The 24439-nt window shown below is 45.3% G+C and overlaps 1 protein-coding gene across 2 annotated transcripts in view; it reads right to left on the minus strand.

Moving 5' to 3' along the window:
• The window catches only part of TMEM131 (transmembrane protein 131), an 892454-nt gene that overhangs the window by 78528 nt on the left and 789487 nt on the right, over window positions 1-24439 (minus strand). For both annotated transcript variants that reach the window (XM_069204268.1, XM_069204267.1), the window contains exon 39: window positions 5824-5927. In XM_069204268.1, the coding sequence (XP_069060369.1) occupies window positions 5824-5927 (104 nt within the window). The remainder of the gene's footprint in view (window positions 1-5823; window positions 5928-24439) is intronic.

The raw sequence follows: 24439 nt of genomic DNA on the forward strand, positions 1-24439 counted from the left end.
GAAGAACAGCAGCGGTTCCAGAGTCCAGGTTGCAGAGGAGACTTGCAATGGTTCCTGAAGCCCTGCAGACAAACCTAGGGTCCCACCCTCAGGGGAGCCCTTAGGTACCCCAGGCAGGGGGTTGTACACTTACTGTAATGTCTCACCTATCAGATGGTGTCAGGTACGTCACCCGGCTTGACTAACCACTCAGATGCTCCCAGGAGCCTCTGACCATCTAATATCCAAGGTGGCAGAATCAAGTTGCCACCTGACAGAGCTCTGTGCATCCCCCTAGGGGAGGAACAGGACAGGGGTGTGGTCATTCCAATGTACTTTGTGTGGTTTCGCACCAGAGCACATAACTGGGGGTTCCTGCACTGGTGCAAAATGGTTTATGCAAGGAGGACACAAAAAGTGCCCTATAAAGCAGTTTGCTGGCACTCAGAGGCACCCCCACCTCAGCCCAGTGACACCTATTTCTAAAGGAGAGGTGGTCACACCTCTATCTTACAGGAAATCCTTTGTTCTGCCTTCCACTGCCCGAGCTGGGCTCTGCAGCAGGAGGGCAGAACAGTGTCTGGGGTCGGCAGCAGCACAGGCTGGCATGCAGACCCTGAAAGGCTGTTCAGGCAGACATGGGGGATCCTCCAGGTCCCCAGAGTACATGGTACCATGCAACTAGCACTGGAATCGACATAGTAGCATGATTTCAACATGTTTGATACCAAACATGCCTATGCTCGGTGAAACCATTATGTAGTTTGACAATTCGTGTTGACCAGTGTTCACCACATACCTTAAGATGGCTTTCCTGTACTTAGAAAGCCCAGGGAAAGGAGTCTGAGGTTTGTAGGGGCACCTCTGCTCATGCAGGGGTGCTCTCACACTTAGAACCATGCACCCTGCCCTTGGGCTGAAGGGTCTACCTTAGGGGTGACTTACAGGGTCAGAGTGCAGTAACCATGATATACGGCAAACCTTTTATCTAGGGTGAAAGGTGCATGCACCATTTCACACAGGCTGCAATGGCAGACCTGTAGTCACAGTTAGCATAGGCCCCCCATGGGTGGTACAGTGTATGCTGCAGCCCATGGGGGACCCCTGGTGTACTAATGCTCTGGGCACCTAAGTACCATATACTAGGGACTTACATGTGTGCACCAGTATGCCAACTTTGGGGTGTAAAAGTTACTTACAAACACAATTTAGGGGAGAGAGCACTGACATTGGGGTGCTGGTTAGCAGGATCCCAGTGTACTACAGTATAAACATACTGACACCAAGCAAAAAGTGGGGGTAACTATGCAAGAAAGGTGCTACTTTCCTACATGGGCTTACTCATCTCTGGGTCATTCCTACTAGCATTTAAGATATGCCAGTCAGTACTGATTATTCTTCTCATCTTATAAGTTAGACTGGAATGACAAATGATACATACCTGCATAGTTACCTGATGTCTGCTGCTATTCTGGAACAGAGAACTCTATCATAGTATTTTGGTCTCCTGAATGCATCCTTAACTATGTGCCTGGGATAACCTCTGTGTATTACTTTGTGCTTCAGTTTATCAGGGTACAGCTGCTCCTAAGTCTAACAAATTGATTGCAAGGCATTGACTGCTTTTGGCTGTTAGGATGAAAACTGGAAACATGAAAGAGGGTGTTTCTTTCTGTTGGTTTTGTGTAGGGATCTATCAGAATGCATCCACTCTGACCAATGATCACAAGTAGTAGTTTCCCAGTAGTAGTAGTTTTCCAAAGGTTGGCCAATCTTTTATTGTGGTGCCCACTGCGTGGAAACACACCAAAGTTATTCTACTGTTAAAGAAAACTATGCCTCACCCTGCCATCTTGGATAACTTTCATACAATTTCTCTCCTGCCTTTTCTGGGTACAGTGATGGAGAAATAAGTGAATAGTTTGGTGGTGGACGTCATCAACTGCTTGACCCCTTGCAAAATGGTTTTAAAGAGACTGGTAGTACTGAATCTGCCCTTCTCAAAGTGACAGAGGCCTTGTGATTAACTGCTGATGAGTCTGTGATGCTTATTCTACCGGATTTAAGTGCCGATTTTGATACGGTATCTCATGAGGTGCTGCTGCGGTGTCTACCCGAGTTTGGAGTCCAGGGCAAGGCATGAGCTTGGTTTGCCTCTTTCTTAAAAGATTGATTCTTTAAAGTGATATTGCTTCCTTTCACATCTACCATGCAGAGTTTACAGCATGGTGATCCACAAGGCTGAGACCTCAGTCCCACCCTTTTTAATATTTATGTAAAACAATTGGCTGCCTTGATGCAATCTTTCTGGATTTCACTGGTATCCTATGAAGACTATACCCAGCTTTTTCTATCACTGAGGGCTTTAAAGTTTGTGCTGCCAACTTAACTGTCTGATCACCATTGCTGACTGGATGCATGACAACTGCCTCACGTTGAATGGCAACAAAACAGATTTTTTTTTCTTCTGTGAAACACCTACAACAATGAAGAAAGCAATGGCGGGTGAATGTGTTAGCTTCAACCCTGAGCCCAAACCTACTGTTAAAAATGTGGGTGTTTTGCTTCATGACTCGTTATCTCTCGAGCCACAAGTGAAACGATGTCTTGTGTTTGTTTAGCAACTCTTAGAAGTCTTAAAATCACCACTTGCCTCTTGCCCCTAGGTGAATAGGATGGTCATCCAGTCTTTAATCATCTCTCTCCTGAATTAATGTAACATCCTATATTTGGGCGCTAAGAGGCATGTGAAAATTAGGCTGCAGGTTATCCATCTGTCTAAATTTTGCTCAGACTCGCTACTCTGCAAGATGCATTGGCTTCCAGTACAGAAACACATCCAGATGAAGGCGTTGAGAGTGGCTCGCCAGATTATGAATAGGGTGGGTGCACCTACTCTGTCCTTTCTGCTTCAGTCTATATTCCAACGAGGGTGCTAAAATCTGCTGATGCTAATCTGGCAGCGGCATTTCCTTTTTAATCTGGCCAATAAAGGAGGCCGCTCTTTCTGAGCAATAGCACCAGTGCTATGAACTAATCTGCTTACGTTTCTTCGTAAAACTTTTAACCACTTCTGTTTTAGAAAGCAGCTGCAGACCTGGCTGTTTGTAGCATAGTCTTGTGTCTGGGGTGGGATGTTACCATGAGTAGTAGAGCAGGGCTTAGAAGTCATTTTGGGGGGCAGCCATGAGCTTTACAAGTTTTAATAACATAATAATGATCCATAAGCTAAGAAAATGACATTTTCCCCTAGCTTTTTTGGCAGTGAATTTCAGATTCTCATCACACACTCTGAACAAAGGGATACATTCTTCTAGATCTTCTTCTACTTATCCTTTTGAATTTGGCATCATTGGTATACATCAACTAACATATATGTTTTCTGCAAATGGGGCAATAGACACAAATTTCTCTTCAAAAACCTTAATACAGATGTTTGCTACACTAGGAGCAGCGGAGGCTCTCTTGCTTTTCCCTTTAAGTTGCTGGTAGATGTCCCTGTCAAACTCAAATAAATTTTTCATCGGCACAAGTTCTAAGCCAATGACTATAAAGTCCTTAGATCTTCGTCCTGATACTCTGAAGAGGATCTCCTTTATTATGTCTATCCCTTTCTTAGCAAAATGTTCCTATAGAGTGTCTCTACAACAAGTGTGTCAAGCATTTCTTACTCTTTTTTCTTTTTTTAATGTATATTCTCAATTCTCCTAATCATTGCACTTGTGTCTCTAGATTATGATTCAACGTTGCTAACTAATGGCCTTAAACGTGTGGCCACATTCAGGTAGAGGTTCTGTAATGCATTAATACTTGAAACTACAGGTCCTGTTCGCGCATCTTTCCAATTTTAGAGGGCTGTGTCACCAGGTTATCTTTATTCAAGAATTTATGGTAATTACACATCTCGCCTCTCTCACATGGCATGGTTGTCATTTCTCTTATTCTTTCTTGTAAGGTTCTTAAGAAAGTTGCTTTAGCCTTTTTAGAATGTTCTGGAACTGACAACTTTTTTTTCTACTTCATCCTTCTACTGTTTGGTGTCCATGACTACTAGTTCTTAATTCCTCACCTCTGTCACAGGGCTTAATAGTAACATCGGTATTACACTATAAGGCACTCAAAGAAGACAATTCTCCCCCACTTAAAGTGGGTGCACTTGTGGAACAAAACTAGTAACTTTAGCACAGCTTGTTGGCACCACCTTTTCAAAGATGGCTACTTCTGGTCCTACAATATCCAAGCTGGGAGTAAACTTCAAAAGTGGTTTCAACTCAGATCGATTGCCTTCCTCGCTTTCTTTAGATGTACTGTACATATTTCTTTAATGTAACTTTTGGGAGAAACATATCCATATCTCTGTGTAATGTTACTATTTTGGCTAGGAACACATGATAGAACTCTGGACCGTATATTAATACAATCCTCACTGATTTCTATTGAGGAAAGGTTAAAAATTAAATTTTATTTACTGAGATTTCTTTACCCACCACATTTCTCTACCTTGTTCTCCCCAGACTTCTTTGTGTCAGGTTCTGCTGTCTGTGTTTCAAGATAATCCTGTTGTGAACCCCAATTGTGAATCTCCCCGGATCCTGCTTGTGGAACCCCATATTCCACTTCCCCCAATGAAATTCTGAAAAATGAGGGGGGTTGTTGTATGGATCAGTTAACATGGTCCTGTTGTTCATTTGATTTCTATGTGCACCCAGTACATGCTGATACAAAGTACATTCTCCCTCTAAATCAGATGAGATGTCCTAGAACATCACCTCCTTCCTCTGCCTTGAATCTCTATCGTCAAACGTTTGACCTTCTTGGTCGCAACTTTAGTAAAAAAACCTTCTATTAAAAAAATGGATACACATTCCTGTGAGTTGAATTTAATATATTTCTTCAAATGCTCTTTTTTCTTACATGTAAGGTATTCTTCAAACTTTTTAAGCTCCTGGCTGACCACAGGTTGGATTTCTGCCTTCTGCACAGTTCTGTTGGGGCACATTCCAAGTTTCTACCACTCTGTATGTACATGATGTGATAGGTAACATGGGTTAATAAGTGGTGAGAGTAAGTGGTTTGTTCCACTGTGTAATTCTGAAGTTGTGTACATACATTTATTTATAGAATTTAATACTGAGATAACGTAAGAGATACTATATTAATGATCTGTGACACAAATGTTTCTGCATGATAATAAAGTGAGTGATTTTGTAAGCACCAGAAGCCCTAATACTCCAAAGAGAAGTCCTGTTTTTAATTGTAAACTTGTCATGAAGAAGGTGGCAACAAAAGAACAGTGTTGACTGAAACTAATGGTAACCGATTCAGTGTGTGGTTCGCAAGCAGAGGCCCAATCCTGCGGGATATATTTTAAATATGCACAATTCATGAATCATTGAGTATGAAAGAGTACGAAAGAGTATGAATGATGTGAGGGTACAGAGTAAAAAAAGTTTTTTGTGAGTAAAGGGTACTGCAAAAGCAATAACGAAAGTTCTGTTTGAATAATGAACAATATTTACATATACAAAATGTATATTTAAGTGTGCAATAAAAAATGTTTGTGAACTGGTTAAGTAACATGTCCTAGATCGTTTGGGTGTTGCATTGATTAGAAGCATCACAGGCAAAAAGTGGGAGATTTGTTCTTGGACTAATTACCCCTTTACTGAACCTAGGTTTGGGTTACCCTCTGTGTACATATGTGGAACTATTAGGTATGCCATATGACTCTCTTGTATGTATATATTCTTTCGTTGCTTCTTGTATCAAAACATAATACAAATTTAAAAAAAACACACAAAAAATGAATGCATTTATATTGCTATTCAAGCAGAGGAAACTTACCTCCTGTCAAGTTAAAGGAATTACTAGGTCCAAAAGCAGAGAAGGAATTTAATGGTCCAAGATCAGGACTGTTCGGGGTACTCTTGGGGCTCCACAATCCAGAACTAAACATTCAGAAAAGACAACAGTAAATCAACCAGAAACAGTTAAATGGCAAGTCTGTCTAAATTAAGAAAGTAAGAATGCAGTTAAGGCTGGCAAAGTCAGATTTAAAGGATGAACTGTTTGACGGCACACATTTTCTATGGAAAGAAGAGGACAATTTACTTATGTTTGGTATTGCTCCTTCAGGTGGCTGCTCTATTTAAACAATATGTTACTTACCTGCAAACTGTGGTTCTCCAGTGTTGACATCTTTCATATATTCACATGCTTGAATCTTCTCCATAGTCATGGTGGGAGTTCCATGGTAATAATTACAAGCTGGGCATAGCCAGGCATTGAAAACAACACAAAACTAAGTAGACCGATTCACATAGTTTTAGAACCCCTAGAGCTCAACTAATCAGATAGCAGGTCCCAAGACACTCTTCCCCTCCAGGGCTACCATACCTCAGATTTCTAGCACAAGTGTTATAGAAATAAATAGGCAAATTCACATCGTTTTAGAAGCTCAGCCAATCAAATGGTAGCCTTTGAAGCACTCTTCCCCTCCCGAGCCATTGTAACTAAGATTTCTAGCAAAAATATTATAGAAATGAAGAGATATTCGGAGTGGTGAGCCCAATGGGAAGGAATAGAAACTTCACCTCTTTGGAAAAGATGACGCAGAACTGCTCGTCCCACTGCTGCATCTGCCTCTGATGCTGAATCCAGACTAATACTCAGCAAACGTATGTATGTTACATCAAAGTTGTCACCCTGCAAATGTCTGTTAATGAGACCCCAGCAAACAGGGCTGTAGAAGAGTGAATAATTCTTCTAGAGTATGCTATCACATTACTAGCCAATGGTCGTCCAGCTTTGTTACCACAATAATTTCTGGTTGCAGATACCCAGCGAGCTATGCTTTTGCTCAACACAGAGTAGATTTTTCTAGGAAAAGCGAAGACCATTAAGAGTTGATTTAATTTTCAGAAGTTTAAGTTCTTTTAATATAAAACTTTAAACATCTACTAACATTCAAAGTATCAAGAGCTGTCTCAGCTGCATTAGAAGGATTTTTGAAGAAAGTGAAAGGAAGTGGGGACAAATGAAGATGTGCCCTCAACATCAGTCTATCCTCCTTTATCTGTGGTCTGGCCAAAGTAAGAGCCAGTCATAAAGCCATCTTCTAGGATACATACTTTTATTCAGCTTCATTAATTGGTGTGAACGGATCTCTCATCAGCTGCGGAAGTACTGTATTCAACTGTCACGTCATGGCTGGTCTTTTAATGGAGGAAACACCCTGAAGAGTTATTTCATTAATTATTTTATTAGAATGTTGGACCAAAGAGAGTTCTAGTTCCACGTTCTAGAGACTCTTGATAGTGCTTTGAGGTGGATCTGGTACCGGCCTGAAAAGACCGTGGCGATGTTCTGTGTACCAATTCTGCCCTGGCCAAGCCAGAGCTATTAGGATCACAAGGTAAGGTTCTTTTCATTTTGTGAAGGATTCTGGGGATCAGGGAAAGAAAGGAAGGTGTCAGAGAATATTTCTGTCCAGGTAATCTGAAACACATTCTCCAATTAGTGTTTTTATGGATATCTGCTTGTGAAGAAATTGTACTTTTTGTTTTGATCTGTTGCAAACAAGTCCAGATGTGCAATTCCCTATTCAAAGAAGATTTTCAATAGCTGCTGCTGGTTTATTTCCCATTCATGGCAGTCTCTCGATGTTCTGATAACAGAATCTGCCCATCTGGTTTCTATCCCTGGACAATTTTCTACAATCAAGGTAATCTAGAAGAACATGGTACTGGTATTGTTTGTACAGACTAAAACTACTCACTTCCTTATTCTGGAGAACAAGGATTGGAGGGCCAGAAACACTGCTCTCAATGCAAAAAGGCTAACGAACAACTGTGTTTTCTGAAGTGTCCACTTGCATAGATTTAGAGATTTCATTACAAACTGAGGATGAGATCAAATGAAAGACAGGTCTGGGGAGACTTTGTCCTTTTTCTCCCACCATACCCTCTCTTGTTTCATCTCTGGAGTAATGTGAACTATATCCCTCGAATGTTCCTTGATTTTGTATCCTTTGAGCATTCAGTGGCTCATTTAGTGGCCTCATTGGAAGTCAGCTGTTTGGGATCAATGGCATGCAGGATGACATCACCCCCAACACTGACTTGTATTTTCAGACAGAAGGGAACTTCCATTTTGAATGGATGAAACTAAGCTTGCAGGGCATTGAATTCTTTCTATTCTGGGGAAAGCTTGGTACAGATCTGTATTGAGGACTGTCTCTAGGAACATTCTCAATATGGATGGCATTAGAGAAGCCTTTTCCTTGTGTCATTTGAGGTCTAGATTTTTAAAGACTTGTAGACAAGTTCTCGTAGATTGTTTTGTGGACTGGAATGAAGGGCCTTTAAAAGCTAGTCGTTTAAATACGAAAAAATCTGATGACCTTTCCTTCTTAAGAAAGACGCTACTGGTGCCATACATTTGGTGAAAAAACTGGGAGCAGCTTGTAAACCAATGGGAAGAACCTTGAATTGGTAATGGCACCCAGCCATCTCGAACCTCGAATACTTTCAGTGTTTTATATATATATATAGGAATGGGAAAGCAAGTATACTTAAGAGATACAGCGATGTCATGGAATCTCCAGGGTTTAAAAGCTGAAGAAACTCTTGGACAAAAAAAATCAATCTGAAGAACAAGTTACTTACCTTCGTTAACGCCTTATATGGTAGAGACTATCTAACCACAGACTACTTACCTCAGAATTTCCCCTAGGCGTCTCACTGGATTTGGAAGATATTTTCGTGATCAGTACTACAAGGTAAAAAGAACAGATGATGGATGGAATGCTGAACAATGCATACATTTACCCCTAGTTACAAAGATCTGGGTTTAATCTATAATTTTTGTGCCCACCACACCGCCACAGTTTGTACCCAGCCATATGCAAATCAGTCTTGACCATGCTCCCCATGGGAACAGTCCAGCCTGAACTGCCAAGCCAGGCCCTCCCTGGACTGGAAAACAAGCATCCTGGGACCGGTTTCGGGTATCATCCCTCATCGGCCAGGCTAGTTTGAATCCAGTGGTGCGGTAAGCATGGGACCCACGTCTGGGCATACCCTTCCCACTTAGGGCGACAAAAAGCAAAAAAGAACAGATGATGGAAAAAAAATGCTTAACAATGCAAACATCTACCCCCAGTCACAAAGATCTGGGTTTAATCCATCGTTTTTTCACCTGGTAGTTAGGGCTGGACTGTTCCCAGGGGGAACGGGGCCAAGACAGATTTTCATATGGCTGGGTCCAAACTCGAATGGCATGGGTAGCAAAAAAATTGATGGACTTAGGCCCAGATCTCTGTACAGGGGGTGAATGTTTGACATTGTTCAGCATGCTGTCCATCACTTGTTCTTTTTGCAATTGTTGCCCTAAGTGGGAGGGGTATGCCCTGAAGTGGGTCCCATGCTCCCCATGCCACTGGAGTCAAGAAAGCCTGGCTGATGAGGGGTGATACTACGAAAACGGTCCCAAGATGCTTGTTTCCAGTTCAGGGAAGACATGGGCTGGCAGTTCCGGCTAAACTCCTCTCATGGGAAACAGGGTCAAGACTGATTTGCATATGGCTGGGTCCAAACTGTAATGGCATGGGTAGAAAAAAAACAAAAAATTTAGGCCGAGATCTCTGTACTGTGGGTGAATGTTCGACACTGTTCAGCATTTTGTCCATCACTTGTTTGTTTTGCAAATTAATACCATTAGGTGGCATCATTCAACTCTGAGTGCATCATCAGTGTAGTCCGCGCCGGAAGTGACATCCACGATACCTATATAGGGACAACCTAGGCACGCTGACGTCAGTTGCTTTTCACAAGTTTCCACGCCAGAAGTGCGGAGTCATGAAACACACTAACCACTGGTGTGGAAAACTAGGGCCCTGAAAGGGTAATAGCCCTGTCCCTAGGAATCAGTTTGCAGAGCAGGGAGGATGGGTGGGTCAATAAGGAATCTGTGGCTAGATAGAGTCTCTACCAGATAAGGTGTTTCTGAAGGTTAGTAACTTGTTCATCTGATAGCGACTTCTATTGGCAGATTCCTTACCTTACAATAGATAGCCAAGCAATATCATCCCTGAGGTATGTCTCCGGACCAAGTTCAAACAAGGAAGTGCTGCAGGGCTGAATGGCAAAGTGCCAATCCCTGCAGACCTGATTATCCAAGCAGTCATGCTTTATGGACATGTGCAAGGAGCCCCATATTGCAGCCTGGCAAATATCCAGGACCGGAACTCTGCATGATAATGCAGTGGTCGCAGCTTTAGCTTTGGTAGAATGAGCTTGTAAGCCCATAGGGTGTGTTTTTTGGCCACTATGGAGCAGATCTTAATGCAAAGTATGAACCATCTTAAGATGGTCCTCTTCGCACGGCCCGTCCTTTCTTCACTCCAACATACCCCATGAAGAGATGGTCATCCACCCGAAACTCTTGTTTAATCAAGGTAGAACAACAAAGCTCTTTTTTGGGTCCAGACGGTGGAGTTGCTCCTCTTCCTTAGAGGGATGTGGAGAAGCATAGTAAGTGGGCAAGGTGATGGATTGGGCTCGGTGAAATGGAGTGACCATTTTTGAAAGAAAGAAGGCTTTTGTGCAAAGCACCAGTTTATCAGGATATATGGTGAGGTAAGGAGGCTTGGATGACAGGGCCTGGAGTTCATTCACTCTTCAGGCAGATGTAACTGCCAAGAGGAAGGCTGTCTTGACTGTAAGGAGGCTAAGGGTTCAATTATGCAGCAGCTCGAAAGGAGCACAAGTGAGCACAAAATTAAGGTCCCACTGAGGCATGATAAATGGTAAAGAGGGGAAGAAACATACAAGACTCTTTAATTACCTTTTTTCAATAGGGTACTTGAAGGGGGATGGTAGGTCAGGAAAGCACAGAAATAGCAACAAGGTTGCCCTTGAGAGAGCCCAGAGTAGAGCCCTGCTGAGCGAGAGAAAGAACCAAAGGGAGAACCTGAGAAAGGGAAGTAAAGAGGGGATGAACTTGCTTTTCTGCACACCATGCCACAAATGTTTTCCAACGGCAGGCGTATACCGTTTTGGTGGAGGGATGCCTGGCTGGCAAGATGACATTACTGATTTTGGGAGGAAGGTGGAAAGCTGTCAAATGTTGCCGCTAAATTTCCATGTAAGGAGGAGGCTGGATAGGTGCGGGTGGAGGACCCTCCCCTGTTGCGGCGACAGAAGATCCTCCAGAATGGACAGCCTGATTGGAGGATCGATAGCCATGCCCAGTAGCTCTGGATACCTGACATTCTGTGCCCAAATGGAAGCCCAGAAGGAGGACTTGAGCCCTGCCAGTCTTGATCTTCTTGAGAACTCTGGGCAGGAGTCATAATGGTGGAAAGGCGTACAGGAGGCCTGAGCTACAAAGCATCAGAGAGCGAAAGCCACCTTGGAAACTGCAATTTGCAAAACTGCTGACACCAAGTTCTCGGCAGAGGCTAACAGATCTAACTAAGGCTCTCCCCAATGCTGAGAGAGACCATGTGCCACCTTCTGGTGGAGATGCCATTCATTACCCACTAGGCCATCTTCGGCTGAGTTCATCTGCTCTGGCATTCAGAGAACCGGCCAGGTGTTGAATCACCAGAGATATTCCCTGATGTTACAGTCATGTCCAGAGATGCAGAGCATCTTGACAAAGTGTCCATGACCCCCAACCCACCCTGTTTAATATAGCACCACATGGCAGTGGTATTGTCCATGAACATCTGTACTAACCTTCCCTAGATGGAGGGAAGGAAGGTTTTCAATGCCAGTCGGATCACCCAGAAGTACAGGAGATTGATGTAGAGTCTGGATTTTGCTGGAGACTAGTCATCTGATCTCCACCTTTCCCAGATGGCCGCCCCATCCCCGAAGTGATGGATCTTGGGAAGGGAGAGAGTCGTCAGCCGCTGACCCAATCGGGGTTCGTTAATCATCACTGAAAATCCTTTGCAGTTCCCTCATAGATCTGAACCATGTCAGAGAGATTTCCCTGATGCTGTGCCCACTGGAACTTCAGGTCCCACTGCAGAGCATACATATGCCAGCAGGCATGTCTCACTAGCAGGGTGCAAGAGGCCATGAGTTCCAACTGCTTCAGGCTTTGTCTCACTGAAAGCCTGAATATTCTGAACTTGCTGTTCGGGAGGGTATGCCCGAAACTGCACTGTGTCCAGAACAGCTCAGATGAAAGGGAGTGTCTGCGATGGAGTCAAGTGTAACTTCGGCATGTTGATAGGGAAACCCAGGCAATGCAGGAGATCTGCCGTAGTCTGCAGGTAGGAGACAGTCTGAGGTGAGGCTGCCTTCAACTGGCAGATGTCGAGATATGAGAAGGCAGGCACCCATGATCTCCGCAAATGTGACCTTGGATCAGAGAAGCGCTGGTAAGACCTAAGTGGAGCACAGCAAACTCAAAGTGCTTGTCGCCCACTGTGAACGCCAGATAATGCCTGTGGGCAGGCAGAACGGGAAAGTGGAAATACGCGACCTGCACGTCCAACACCACCACCCATTCTCCTGTTTGCACCATTTCATGCATTCTACATTGGCAGGCTGCATGCAATTTGCTGTGTGGGTCCCTTATGGTGGCATAATACATGCTGCAACCCTTTGGTACCCTCTTCAGGACCCATGCCCTGGATACCAGGGGTACTATTTACCAGGGTCTTACAAGGGTGCTAAAGTCTTTGCCAATTTGGTTAAAATTAGACATTTGCCTTGTTTTAAGGGAAAGTGCACTGGCACAGGGGACCTGGTTAGCAGGCATCCAGTGCACTTTGTCAAACACATCAGTACTAGTGCAAAAAGTAAGGGTTACCATGTCAAAAAGGGCACTTTGCCACGTACCCCTGTTTGCCGACAGGTGGCATCATTCAGCTCCATGTGCGTCGTCCGCGCCAGAAATTATGTGCACCACTTAGGCATGCTGAAGTCTTTTTTCTGACTGCCACACCATGATCCCGAAGGCCTTGAGGGTGCAATCCCTCTTGCTTCTGGCGGCTCACATGCGAGGCCACGACATTCGAGGTCTCGGTCGAGAGGAAGGTCCGGGAACATTCACAGAGTTCAAGATTCTCGTCGCACTCCAAGTCGTCGCGCCACTCAGGTAAGTCCCACCTTAAGAAGAAAAATTAGTCACAGAGATCTTTGACTTAACCTCGTCCACCAGCCGACAAGAGAGCATTGTGCATCAAGGCCTGGCTCTGCTGTGGAACCTGCACCTTGGTCAGCTCCACGCCTCCCAATTTTCCAAGAGCTGGAACAACCCCTCACCCAACTGAAAGAATTATGTGAGTCTATGTGCCTCATTTCTGGGCGGACTGGCTCCTCTTGTGTGCTTTTGGGCCTCAAGAAGTCAGCAGGTGCCCCTTCAGGTTCTGCACCAGCTGCTTCAGCCCCGGCTCCAATCTGGATCCAGACCGGTGCCGGTCATACCACCGCAACCTTCTCCAGCACCAGTGCCGATGTTACCACTCCCCCCATTCTGACTCCGACACAGAAGGGGCAGGGCGTCAATTAACGCTGTTTCCAGCTCTGTCTGGAGACATACCTACCAGGTCGGAACCTGAGCCCTATTCTTACAGGTTAGAACTCTGGGAAGAGTTGGAGTGGTCACTGGACCCTGAAGAATACCAGCCCTATGAAGACCCCAACATGGACAGATGTGAGGAACTGGGTGAAGCCAGTGGACTGGATACTTCTTCAGATACTGGTATGACTTCTCCGCCTACCATGGATACTGAGGATGGAACATCATTTGCAATGGTGATGTGGAGGGCAGCCGAGGCCCCTGACCTTTAGATGCCCTCGGTGTCAGTCAAAACTAATGTCTTGATGAAGGTGCTTAAACCCGGAGACTCCCCCTCAAAACGGCTCCTACCGCTCAATGAAACCCTCACTAACGTCCTTCTGGGGACATGGTCCAAACCCAGCACAGGGGCTTCTGTGAATAGGACCATTGGTCACCGCCCCTCTCCAGAGTTCACAAACTTTCCCACCCGACCCCAGAGAGCCTGGTGGTCCAAGCCTCGACCCACCCCACTATAATTCCTGGTGCATTCCCTATCGCACCCTGGGGACAAGGAATCCAAGAGGCTGGACAATTTGGGGAAGAAGATGTTTTCTTTCACCAAACTGGCTTGCAGTCCGTGAAAACTGCATGCCTTTTGGGCCCCTACTCCCACATGCTGTGGGCCACTGTTGTGCATGAAATGACAACGGTCCCAGAGGAGGCCCAGGCCGTTCTCTCTCAGGCTGTTGTCGACGGGAGAGATGCTGCGAAGTTGACCATCCATTGTGTACTTGACATGACAGGCTCACTGGGCAGAGCGGTTTCATCAGTGGTGGCCTTGATGTGCCATACTTGGTTAAGGAGAACTGACTTTTTGGGGGATGTCCAATCATCTCTGATGTACATGCCCTTTAATGGCTCCCGTCTCTTCGGAGATGAGGTGAATTTGGCATTTGAGTACATTAAGGGGCAGTAGGGCTTTGGCCAGGTACTTGGACCTTTCTATGGCCCCAGGTCACCCACAGTTTGCCTTTTGCTCCTTTCGTGACTGTTGAAGTGGCTACAAGCCATGGCAGTACCCTCCCAGCCACCGCACCACCACCCTCCCCAGTCTCTGGTTTTCTGAGGGCACACTACCCACAGACCTTGTGGGTCAGACAGCCAGAGGTCGGGTCAGTCACCCCCAGCACCCTCATCCTCTAAACCCTCCTAATCCACCCACATATTATCATGGGCATCCAGTCGGCAGCAGGATTCTCCATCACCTGCCCCACTGGCAGTCCATAACATTGGACATGTGGGTTTTGCAGATCGTCCCGTTTATGACATCCCTTCCCCAATGCCACCATCCTATGACAGGCTGACCGAGGATACCTTATCCCTTCGCCGCCAGGAAGTCTTGGCTCTCTTGCCCAAGGGAGCCATAGAGACTCATGGTTGCTATTCCTGCCACTTTTCTTGTGCAGAAAAAGGACATAGGCCTTCGTCCTATCCTAGATGTACGGCCCCTCAACTGCTTCCTCAAGAAGGAGAAGTTAAAATGCTCACGTTAGCTCGGGTCCTGTCTACACTGGACCCAGGAGAATGGGTGGTGGCAATCCCATGACCACTGCATTTAATATATTTAAGTCAACCTTGCAGCAGGCCTTAGAGCCTTAAGGAAGGTTGCACTGTATAACATGTGAGGCTACATCTGCATGAGCAGATGTACCCCCTGTAATGCCTGGTCCCATTACTAGACATTTCAAGTGTTCAGGCAGCCATGCTGAGTACATGTAATGGGCACTGGTCATTACAAGTTACCGAGCTGACATGATGGCTGCACTGCAAATACAGGTGTTTGGTATCAATCACCTTATCTTAGTAAATCCGTACTGGTACTAGTATCACATTTATTATAACATGCCTGCCCCTTGAAAACCTACCAGTCCCTTAGTGTGCTGGCTGAAAGGCATCAACCAGCCTGCCACCACAGACAAGTTTCTGAACCCCTGTCGGTGAGAATCTGTGCTCTCACAGGTCAGAAGCAATGCCTGCTCCAGAGGAAAGTGATCACACCTCCTTCTGAAGGATGGTAAGCAATTCAGCATATCAGAGCCAGGGGCTTCAAAGACCCTGCTGCCTTTTATATGCAACCCTGGCTTCCGCCAGACCTGGGGAACACCACCCTTTGCCTTTAGGCCCATTTGGCACAAGAGTAGGGGGGAATTAGTTATTCAGGAGGTGTGTTGCACTTCTAGTCTAGTCACACACCTAAGGTGGGCTACCTGAAGTTGGCATTCGAGGAAGGGTTTCACCATCTTGTTTTTGGTGAACTAGGAACTAGAGGTCAGAAAAATGCCCACTCTCCACAGAACATGGTTATCTATGGAAAGTAGTCACCCCAGTGGTAAGTAGCCCACTGGCAACCTGCTACCTTGCACTCCCCAAAATGCCCAGAAATTCAGTATTTAGGGATCCCTCTGACACCAGGAACTGAAATACATATACTGGGAACCCAAGAAGGACAAAAGAAAAGCAGCCACTGCAACAAACAGAGGACTTAAACACCACTTGGCCCCAAGCCCTTCCCTGCTGATGTAACCTCGACAACTGCACCAACCAGACTTGTCGAACAGCTGTGCATCCCCCCCAAAGCAAGAGAGGACTGTCTAGGAGTTTAACAACCAGGCAGCATTTGCCTTGGGGTGGAGGAGCGATCTCACCCTGTACCTGCAGGCATCGTCTGCATCTGTCAGGAAACCTGCGTTGTTTTCCATTGGGCCCACCAAGGGAGCGGCACGACAGGATGAGGTTCTTGAGGCTCCAGGAGGTCAGCCCCTTCAAGTTTCAAGATGCTAGATCCTCCAGGAGCCCCTCTGTACCAATACCCTGACTACTGGGGCATTTGCGCCCACCAAGGCTTGTTTGTGTCCAGTCCGGACACCACCACTGCTAAGACTTACCTGCACGTCAGGGACTTTGAGACAGACAAGCTCCACATCCAGAGTGGCCCTGCTGTTTTGTTTTTGTCCCCTCTGCAGGTTGACCAAGAACCGAAGGGGTCAGCTAGCCAGCCAGCACCTTTGCACCTAAACCCTGCAGCCTGAGTACAAGCCTTCCATCTGCATCCCCTTGACCTGAGCCCCCACAAGCCGATCCGCACACAGGGTTATGCAGAACTTGTGCCCAAGTCCCCCCCCCTCCCTGCAGGATCTGTTGTTTTGACAGGTCCCTTTAAACTGTACCGCTTGAGACTACCAACGTGACCAGCACCTCTGCACCTCGACACACCAGGGCAGGTAAACCCGAACTGCTGGTGGTTCTTGGGACCTTGGCCCCCAGCAACTTAAGTCCTAAAAAATATCCCCTACAACCAGTTTCAAATATACCTATGCTGTATACTGCGTTCGAGGCTCATGCCTCAAATAGGACAGCTTTGCTATTTTCCCTTTTTAACTTTTAAAAACAATAACGTCTTAAGTACTTACCTGACAATAGAATGGCAATATGGGAACCCCTCCTTTGCTCTCTGTTCGAATGAAAGAAAGACTTCCTGCTTTAATAGACTCAGAAGCTCCTGCAACATCATGCAAGGAGAACATTGAGAAGGTTTTATGAACAAATTCCAAGGTGTGTTCTTGTTGGATTTGTCCAACACCCATAGATCCAAAAATATAGCTTTCTTGCTAGTGCAATAACTGGCGAGTTGTGTGCCACCATCCTGAGGTAGAAAAAAGGAGAGGTGACGTACTTATAAGATATCACTAATGCTTTGATGTTTCGGGTCCCTTTCCTCAAGCTTTGGACCTCTTACTAGTGGGCTGCTTTAAGTAAGATGCAGCAGGTGGTACTCTGTATAACTGTTGAAGTGTGTATGGTGTAGGAAAGTAGGATCTTTCTGACAAAGCTGCCCCACTTTCTGCCCGGTGTCAGTGTGATTTGACTGTAGTACACTGGGACCCTGCTAACCAGGATCGCAGTGTTGGTGTTCTTTCCCCTAAATTTGGTTGGTAAGCATCTCTTAATGCCTGCAATTGGTTACTGGTGTACCCCTGTAAGTCCCTTGTACTGTATATGGTATTTAGGTACTCAGGACATTGGTACACCAGGGGACCTCTATGGGCTGCAGCATGTATTGTGCCATCCATGGGAGTCAATGCAAACGGTGACTACAGGCCTGCCTTTGCAGCCTTTGTGAAATGTGCACGCACCTTTCACCCCTGATATTAGGTTTGCCTTACACTGCGGTCACTGCACTGACCCCAGAAGTCACCCCTAAGACAGGCCCTTCAACACAAGGGCAGGGTGCATGGTTCCAAGTGTGAGGGTGCCCTTGCAGGAGCAGAGGCACCCCTACAGACTCCATTTTACTGGGCTTTGTAACCGCGCGGAAACCATTCTAAGGTATATAGTGTAAGCTGGTCATTACCAGAGTTCCCACTACATAATGGTTTCTCCGAACATGGTCATGTTTGGTATCAAACATGTTGGAATCACACAACTACACCAGTTCCAGTTTTAGCTGCATGATACCATGTACTGTGTTTTTTTTTTTTTTTTAAAGAGAATTGCCCATGTCTGCCTGTCCAGCCTTGTAGGGTCTGCGTGCAAGCCAATGCTGCCTCCTCTCTGCTGCTCCAGCGACGTGGGACTCCTCTCCAGTGTGCTGATTAGGCCGCACTGCAACTTACTGTGCCTGGTGCCAGTGGGTTGCCTGTAGGGACTGCAACTGCTTCTGTTGGCTCTCCCGACTGCGGAGGGTCAGCCCGGACTCTCCTCCAAGGGTCTAGTCTCCTGGACCTTGCTGGTTCTTATCAGCCTTGCAACTCTTCTTTTGTTCCTCTTGCATTCGCAAAGGCTTGTTGGAGGTTCTCCTACACCACTGACCATCTGCGACCAGGTGACCAACGTGGGACACCACCTGCATCACTTCAAGGGCCCCTCTGCAGCTCCTGAGCTCCACAGCTGGTCTTCTTCTTCCCCAGCTGGCCCGGAACCTCATCCACAGAAGGGTGGGCAGTGGCTCCTGCCCCCACTGGACACTCCATCGCGGACTGGACTCTGTCCCTTTCTTTTGCAGGTCCTCTTCTTCCAGAATCCACCTTTGGTTTCTTCTAGTCTGGTCCTGTTCTTGCATAATCCCTTTTCTAAGTCCTCTTGTTAGTCCTTGAGAAGACCAGGTGTTTACCTCTGCTCTCCTGGTCGCTGGGGGTCATTATGTACTCACCCCTTAGAGTCCCTAGTTCTTCCAGCTTCCCTCTAATAACTCCATATCCTTGGGTGGGGGACTTCATTTTGCATTTCACTATTTTAGTATATGGTTTGGTCCTCCTTTAGGGTCCTAACCATTTTTCACTAATTCTTGCCAATGCTTGTTGTTTTTTGTGCCAATTCCTAATTATTATTGTATGTATATATAGAAAATGTCACTTATCCAGTATACATATGTTTGTGGCATGTAGTGCTGCAGATTCACTTGCTGTGCATATATCGCCATCGGAGTGTTACAAGCTGATTTTCTTCGTAGAAGCCTTTTTCCGAGTCATGGGTTAGAGTGACTCCTCCTCTTGGTGATAGTGCACATGGGTTTCGACTCCTTTGTTAGATTATTTTCCCACAGGAGGGTGAAGTAAGGAGAAAAGAATTGGGTATGTACAAATATATAAAGAAAGTAAAGAAGATGTCCATGCAATGTATGGAAAATGTCACTTACCCAGTGTACATCTGTTCGTGGCATTAGTCGCTGCAGATTCACATGCTGTGCACATCCCGCCATCTGGTGTTGGGCTCGGAGTGTTACAAGTTGTTTTTCTTCGAAGAAGTCTTTTCGAGTCACGAGACCGAGGGACTCCTCCCATTTCGACTCCATTGCGCATGGGCGTCGACTCCATCTTAGATTGTTTTCCCCGCAGAGGGTGAGGTAGGAGTTGTGTATGCTAGTAATAGTGCCCATGCAATGGAGTGAATACGTATGTACATAATGAAGTTTAAAGTAATATATTTACAAATTTACAAATGTTTAAGATCAACTTCTAAACGGCTACAGGCTCCCGGGGAGGCGGGTGGGCACATGTGAATCTGCAGCGACTAATGCCACGAACAGATGTACACTGGGTAAGTGACATTTTCCGTTCAATGGCATGTGTAGCTGCAGATACACATGCTGTGCATAGACTAGTAAGCAGTTATCTCCCCAAAAGCGGTGGTTCAGCCTGTAGGAGTTGAAGTTGTTTGAAACAATGTTCGTAGTACAGCTTGACCTACTGTGGCTTGTTGTGAAGTTAACACATCTACACAGTACTGTTTGGTAAATGTATGAGGCGTAGACCATGTTGCTGCCTTACATATTTCGTTCATTGGAATATTTCCTAGAAAGGCCATGGTAGCACCTTTCTTTCTGGTTGAGTGTGCCTTTGGTGTAATAGGCAGCTCTCTCTTTGCTTTAAGATAGCAGGTTTGAATACACTTAACTATCCATCTAGCAATGCCTTGTTTTGAAATTGGATTTCCTGTATGAGGTTTTTGAAAGGCAATAAATAGTTGTTTTGTTTTTCGAATTAGTTTTGTTCTGTCAATGTAGTACATTAGCGCTCTTATGATGTCTAACGTATGTAGTGCTCTTTCAGCTACAGAATCTGGCTGTGGGAAGAACACTGGTAATTCTACCATTTGATTCAAGTGGAACGGTGAGATAACTTTTGGTAAAAATTTTGGATTTGTCCGTAGAACTACTTTATTCTTGTGTATTTGAATAAATGGTTCTTGTATGGTAAATGCTTGAATTTCACTCACCCTTCTTAGAGATGTGATGGCAATTAAAAATGCAACTTTCCACGTTAAGTATTGCATTTCACAAGAGTGCATGGGCTCGAAAGGCGGACCCATGAGTCGTGTTAAGACAATGTTGAGGTTCCATGAAGGAACTGGTGGTGTTCTTGGTGGTATAATTCTCTTTAGGCCTTCCATAAACGCTTTTATGACTGGTATCCTAAATAATGAAGTTGAGTGCGTAATTTGCAGGTAAGCTGAAATTGCAGTAAGATGTATCTTTATGGAAGAGAAAGCTAGTTTTGACTTTTGCAAATGTAGTAAGTATCCTACTATATCTTTTGCATATGCGTGTAAGGGTTGAATTTGATTATTATGGCAGTAATAAACAAATCTTTTCCACTTATTTGCATAGCAGTGTCTAGTGGTAGGCTTCCTAGCTTGTTTTATGACCTCCATACATTCTTGTGTGAGGTCTAAGTGTCCGAATTCTAGGATTTCAGGAGCCAAATTGCTAGATTCAGCGATGCTGGATTTGGATGTCTGATCTGTTGTTTGTGTTGTGTTAACAGATCTGGTCTGTTTGGTAGTTTGACATGAGGTACTACTGAAAGGTCTAGTAGTGTTGTGTACCAAGGTTGTCTTGCCCATGTTGGTGCTATTAGTATGAGTTTGAGTTTGTTTTGACTCAACTTGTTTACTAGATATGGAAGGAGTGGGAGAGGGGGAAAAGCGTACGCAAATATCCCTGACCAGTTCATCCAGAGCCCATTGCCCTGAGACTGATGTTGTGGGTACCTGGATGCGAAGTTTTGGCATTTTGAGTTTTCCTTTGTTGCAAATAGATCTATTTGTGGTGTTCCCCAAATTTGGAAGTAAGTGTTCAGTATCTGGGGGTGAATTTCCCATTCGTGGATCTGTTGGTGATCCCGAGAGAGATTGTCTGCTAACTGATTCTGAATTCCTGGAATAAATTGTGCTATTAGGCGAATGTGGTTGTGAATCGCCCAATGCCATATTTTCTGTGTCAGGAGACACAACTGTGTAGAGTGTGTCCCTCCCTGTTTGTTTAGGTAATACATTGCTGTCATGTTGTCTGTTTTGACAAGAATGTATTAGTGGGTTATCATGGGTTGAAATGCTTTCAGCGCTAGAAATACCGCTAACAGTTCTAAGTGATTTATGTGAAACTGTCTTTGCTGTATGTCCCATTGTCCTTGGATGCTGTGTTGATTGAGGTGTGCTCCCCACCCTGTCATGGAAGCATCTGTCGTTATCACGTATTGTGGCACTGGGTCTTGGAAAGGCCGCCCTTGGTTTAAATCTATACTGTTCCACCATTGAAGCGAGATGTATGTTTGGCGGTCTATCAACACCAGATCTAGAAGCTGACCCTGTGCTTGTGACCATTGTGATGCTAGGCACTGTTGTAAGGGTCGCATGTGCAACCTTGCATTTGGGACAATGGCTATGCAGGAAGACATCATGCCTAGTAGTTTCATTACCATTTTGACTTGTATCCTTTGTTTTGGATACATGGCCTGTATTACATTGTGAAATGTTTGAACTCTTTGTGGACTTGGAGTGGCAATCCCTTTTGCTGTGTTTGACACGGCAGAAGGTGTGACTTTGTGTAGTTGATTGAGAAATCTAGTTTGTGTAGGATTTCTATGACATATTTTGTGTGTTGTGAACACCGTCTTAGCGTGTTGGTTTTGATTAACCAATCGTCCAGGTACGGGAACACATGTATTTGCTGCCTTCTGATATGTGCAGCTACTACTGCCAGGCATTTTGTAAAAACTCTTGGCGCAGTTGTTATTCCGAATGGCAACACTTTGAATTGGTAATGTATCCCTTGGAATACAAACCTTAGGTACTTTCTGTGTGAAGGATGTATTGGTATATGGAAATATGCATCCTTTAAGTCTAGTGTTGTCATGTAGTCTTGTTGTTTGAGCAGTGGGATTACGTCTTGTAAAGTAACCATGTGAAAGTGGTCTGATTTGATGTAGGTATTTAATGTTCTGAGATCTAGTATAGGTCTGAGACTCTTGTCTTTTTTGGGTATCAGAAAGTACAGTGAGTAAACTCCTGTGTTTAATTGTTGTCTTGGTACTAATTCTATTGCTTCTTTCTGTAGCAATGCTTGAACTTCTAGTCCTAGAAGATCTATATGTTGTTTTGACATAATGTGTGTTTTCGGTGGGACGTTTGGAGGGAATTTGAGAAATTCTATGCAATAACCATGCTGGATAATTGCTAAGACCCAGGTGTCTGTAGTTATTTCCTCCCAATGTGTGTAAAACTTGGTTAGTCTCCCCCCCACAGGTGTTATGTGTTGGGGATTTGTGACCTTGAAGTCACTGTTTGTTTTGAGGAGTTTTGGGACTTTGGAACTTTCCTCTATTTTTTTTAAATTGTCCTCCTCTACATTGTCCCCGAAAACCTCCCCGCTGATACTGGCTCTGGTAAGTGGGCTTTGTTTGTGAGTTTGTGGCTTCTGTGGTCTGCCCTCGAAACCCCCCTCGAAATTGTGTCTTTCGAAATGTGCCTCTGCTCTGCGGGGAGTAGAGTGCGCCCATGGCTTTGGCCATCTCAGTGTCTTTCTTAAGTTTTTCTATCGCAGTGTCCACCTCCGGCCCAAACAACTGCTGTCCGTTGAATGGCATATTCAGCACAGCTTGCTGTATCTCTGGTTTAAATCCTGATGTACGCAGCCATGCATGTCTCCTTATTGTTACTGCTGTGTTGACAGTTCTAGCAGCTGTGTCTGCAGCATCCATTGCTGACCGTATCAGATTATTAGAGATACTCTGTCCCTCTTCTACCACTTGCTGCGCTCTTTTTTGGAACTCTTTTGGTAAATGTTCAATAAAGTGCTGCATCTCATCCCAATGGGCCCTATCATATCTGGCTAACAAAGCTTGCGAATTTGCAATGCGCCACTGGTTTGATGCCTGTGCCGCCACCCTTTTGCCGGCAGCATCGAATTTTCTACTTTCTTTATCTGGAGGTGGTGCATCTCCTGAAGAATGTGAGTTGGCTCTTTTGCACGCTGCTCCCACTACAACAGAGTCTGGTGTTAGCTGTTGTGTGATGTACACTGGGTCTGTTGGTGGTGGTTTATATTTTTTATCTACTCTTGGAGTAATGGCTCCTCAAACACTTGTTTGGAGTGTTTGAGCATTCCGGGTAACATCGGAAGACTTTGATATTGACTGTGTGTAGACGACAGTGTATTAAAAAGAAAGTCGTCTTCAATGGGTTCTGAATGAAGGCTGACATTGTGAAATGCCGCAGCTCTCGATACCACTTGAGCGTAGCCTGTACTATCCTCTGTACTATCCTCTGGTGGCGATGGTCTTGCTGTATAGCATTCAGGGCTATTATCTGACACTGGTGCGTCATAAAGGTCCCATGCGTCAGGGTCATCTTGACTCATTCCCGTATGAGTTGGGGATTGCATCATTGGTGGAGTGGCTACAGGTGATGGTTGCGGAGAGTGATGTGGGGATGGTGGTGGTGTTACTTGTTTAGCCACCTTTGCGTGTGGCTGTTTGTCCTTGTCTTGGAAGGCAAGTTTACGTTTTATTTTGATTGGAGGAAGAGTGCTGATCTTCCCCGTATCTTTTTGAATAAAGAGCCGCCTTTGTGTGTGATCTGGCTCTATTGTCTCTAATTCTTGTTCGAATCTGTGTGTCTTCATTTGTGAGGACAGTCCTTGTTCCTCTGAATAGGAACTTCTTTTCGGTTCCGAGGCCGGATGTTTCGGTACCGAAACCTTTTCGGCTGCTTTTTTCAGCTCGGACGAAACCTTCTTTACTTTCGGCGTTGTGCCCTCTCGATGCCGACCCATTTCGGTACTGCTGTCTCAATGCCGAATCTTCTCGGAGCCACTATCTCGGGCCCGAGATTGCTGTGTGCCGGTATCTCGACCGGGGTCGGATGACTTCGACACCAGCTCGCCCTTTTTCGGTGCCGATGGATGGTCACCTATTTTTCGGGTTAAGCCATGGCCTGTTGGCGGTGGCGTCCCCTGGGCTTTAGCGGTCTTCTCGTGAGTTCTCTGCTTCGACGTCTTACTCACGGTTTTCGGCGTTTCTTCGGGATCGATCTCCTCCGAGTCCGATTCCTGGGTGGAGAATGTTTCTTCCTCCTCCTCGAAACGCCCTTGTCCTGTCGGCGC

The sequence above is a fragment of the Pleurodeles waltl genome, chromosome 8 (assembly GCF_031143425.1).
Source record: "Pleurodeles waltl isolate 20211129_DDA chromosome 8, aPleWal1.hap1.20221129, whole genome shotgun sequence".
Taxonomy (NCBI): domain Eukaryota; kingdom Metazoa; phylum Chordata; class Amphibia; order Caudata; family Salamandridae; genus Pleurodeles; species Pleurodeles waltl.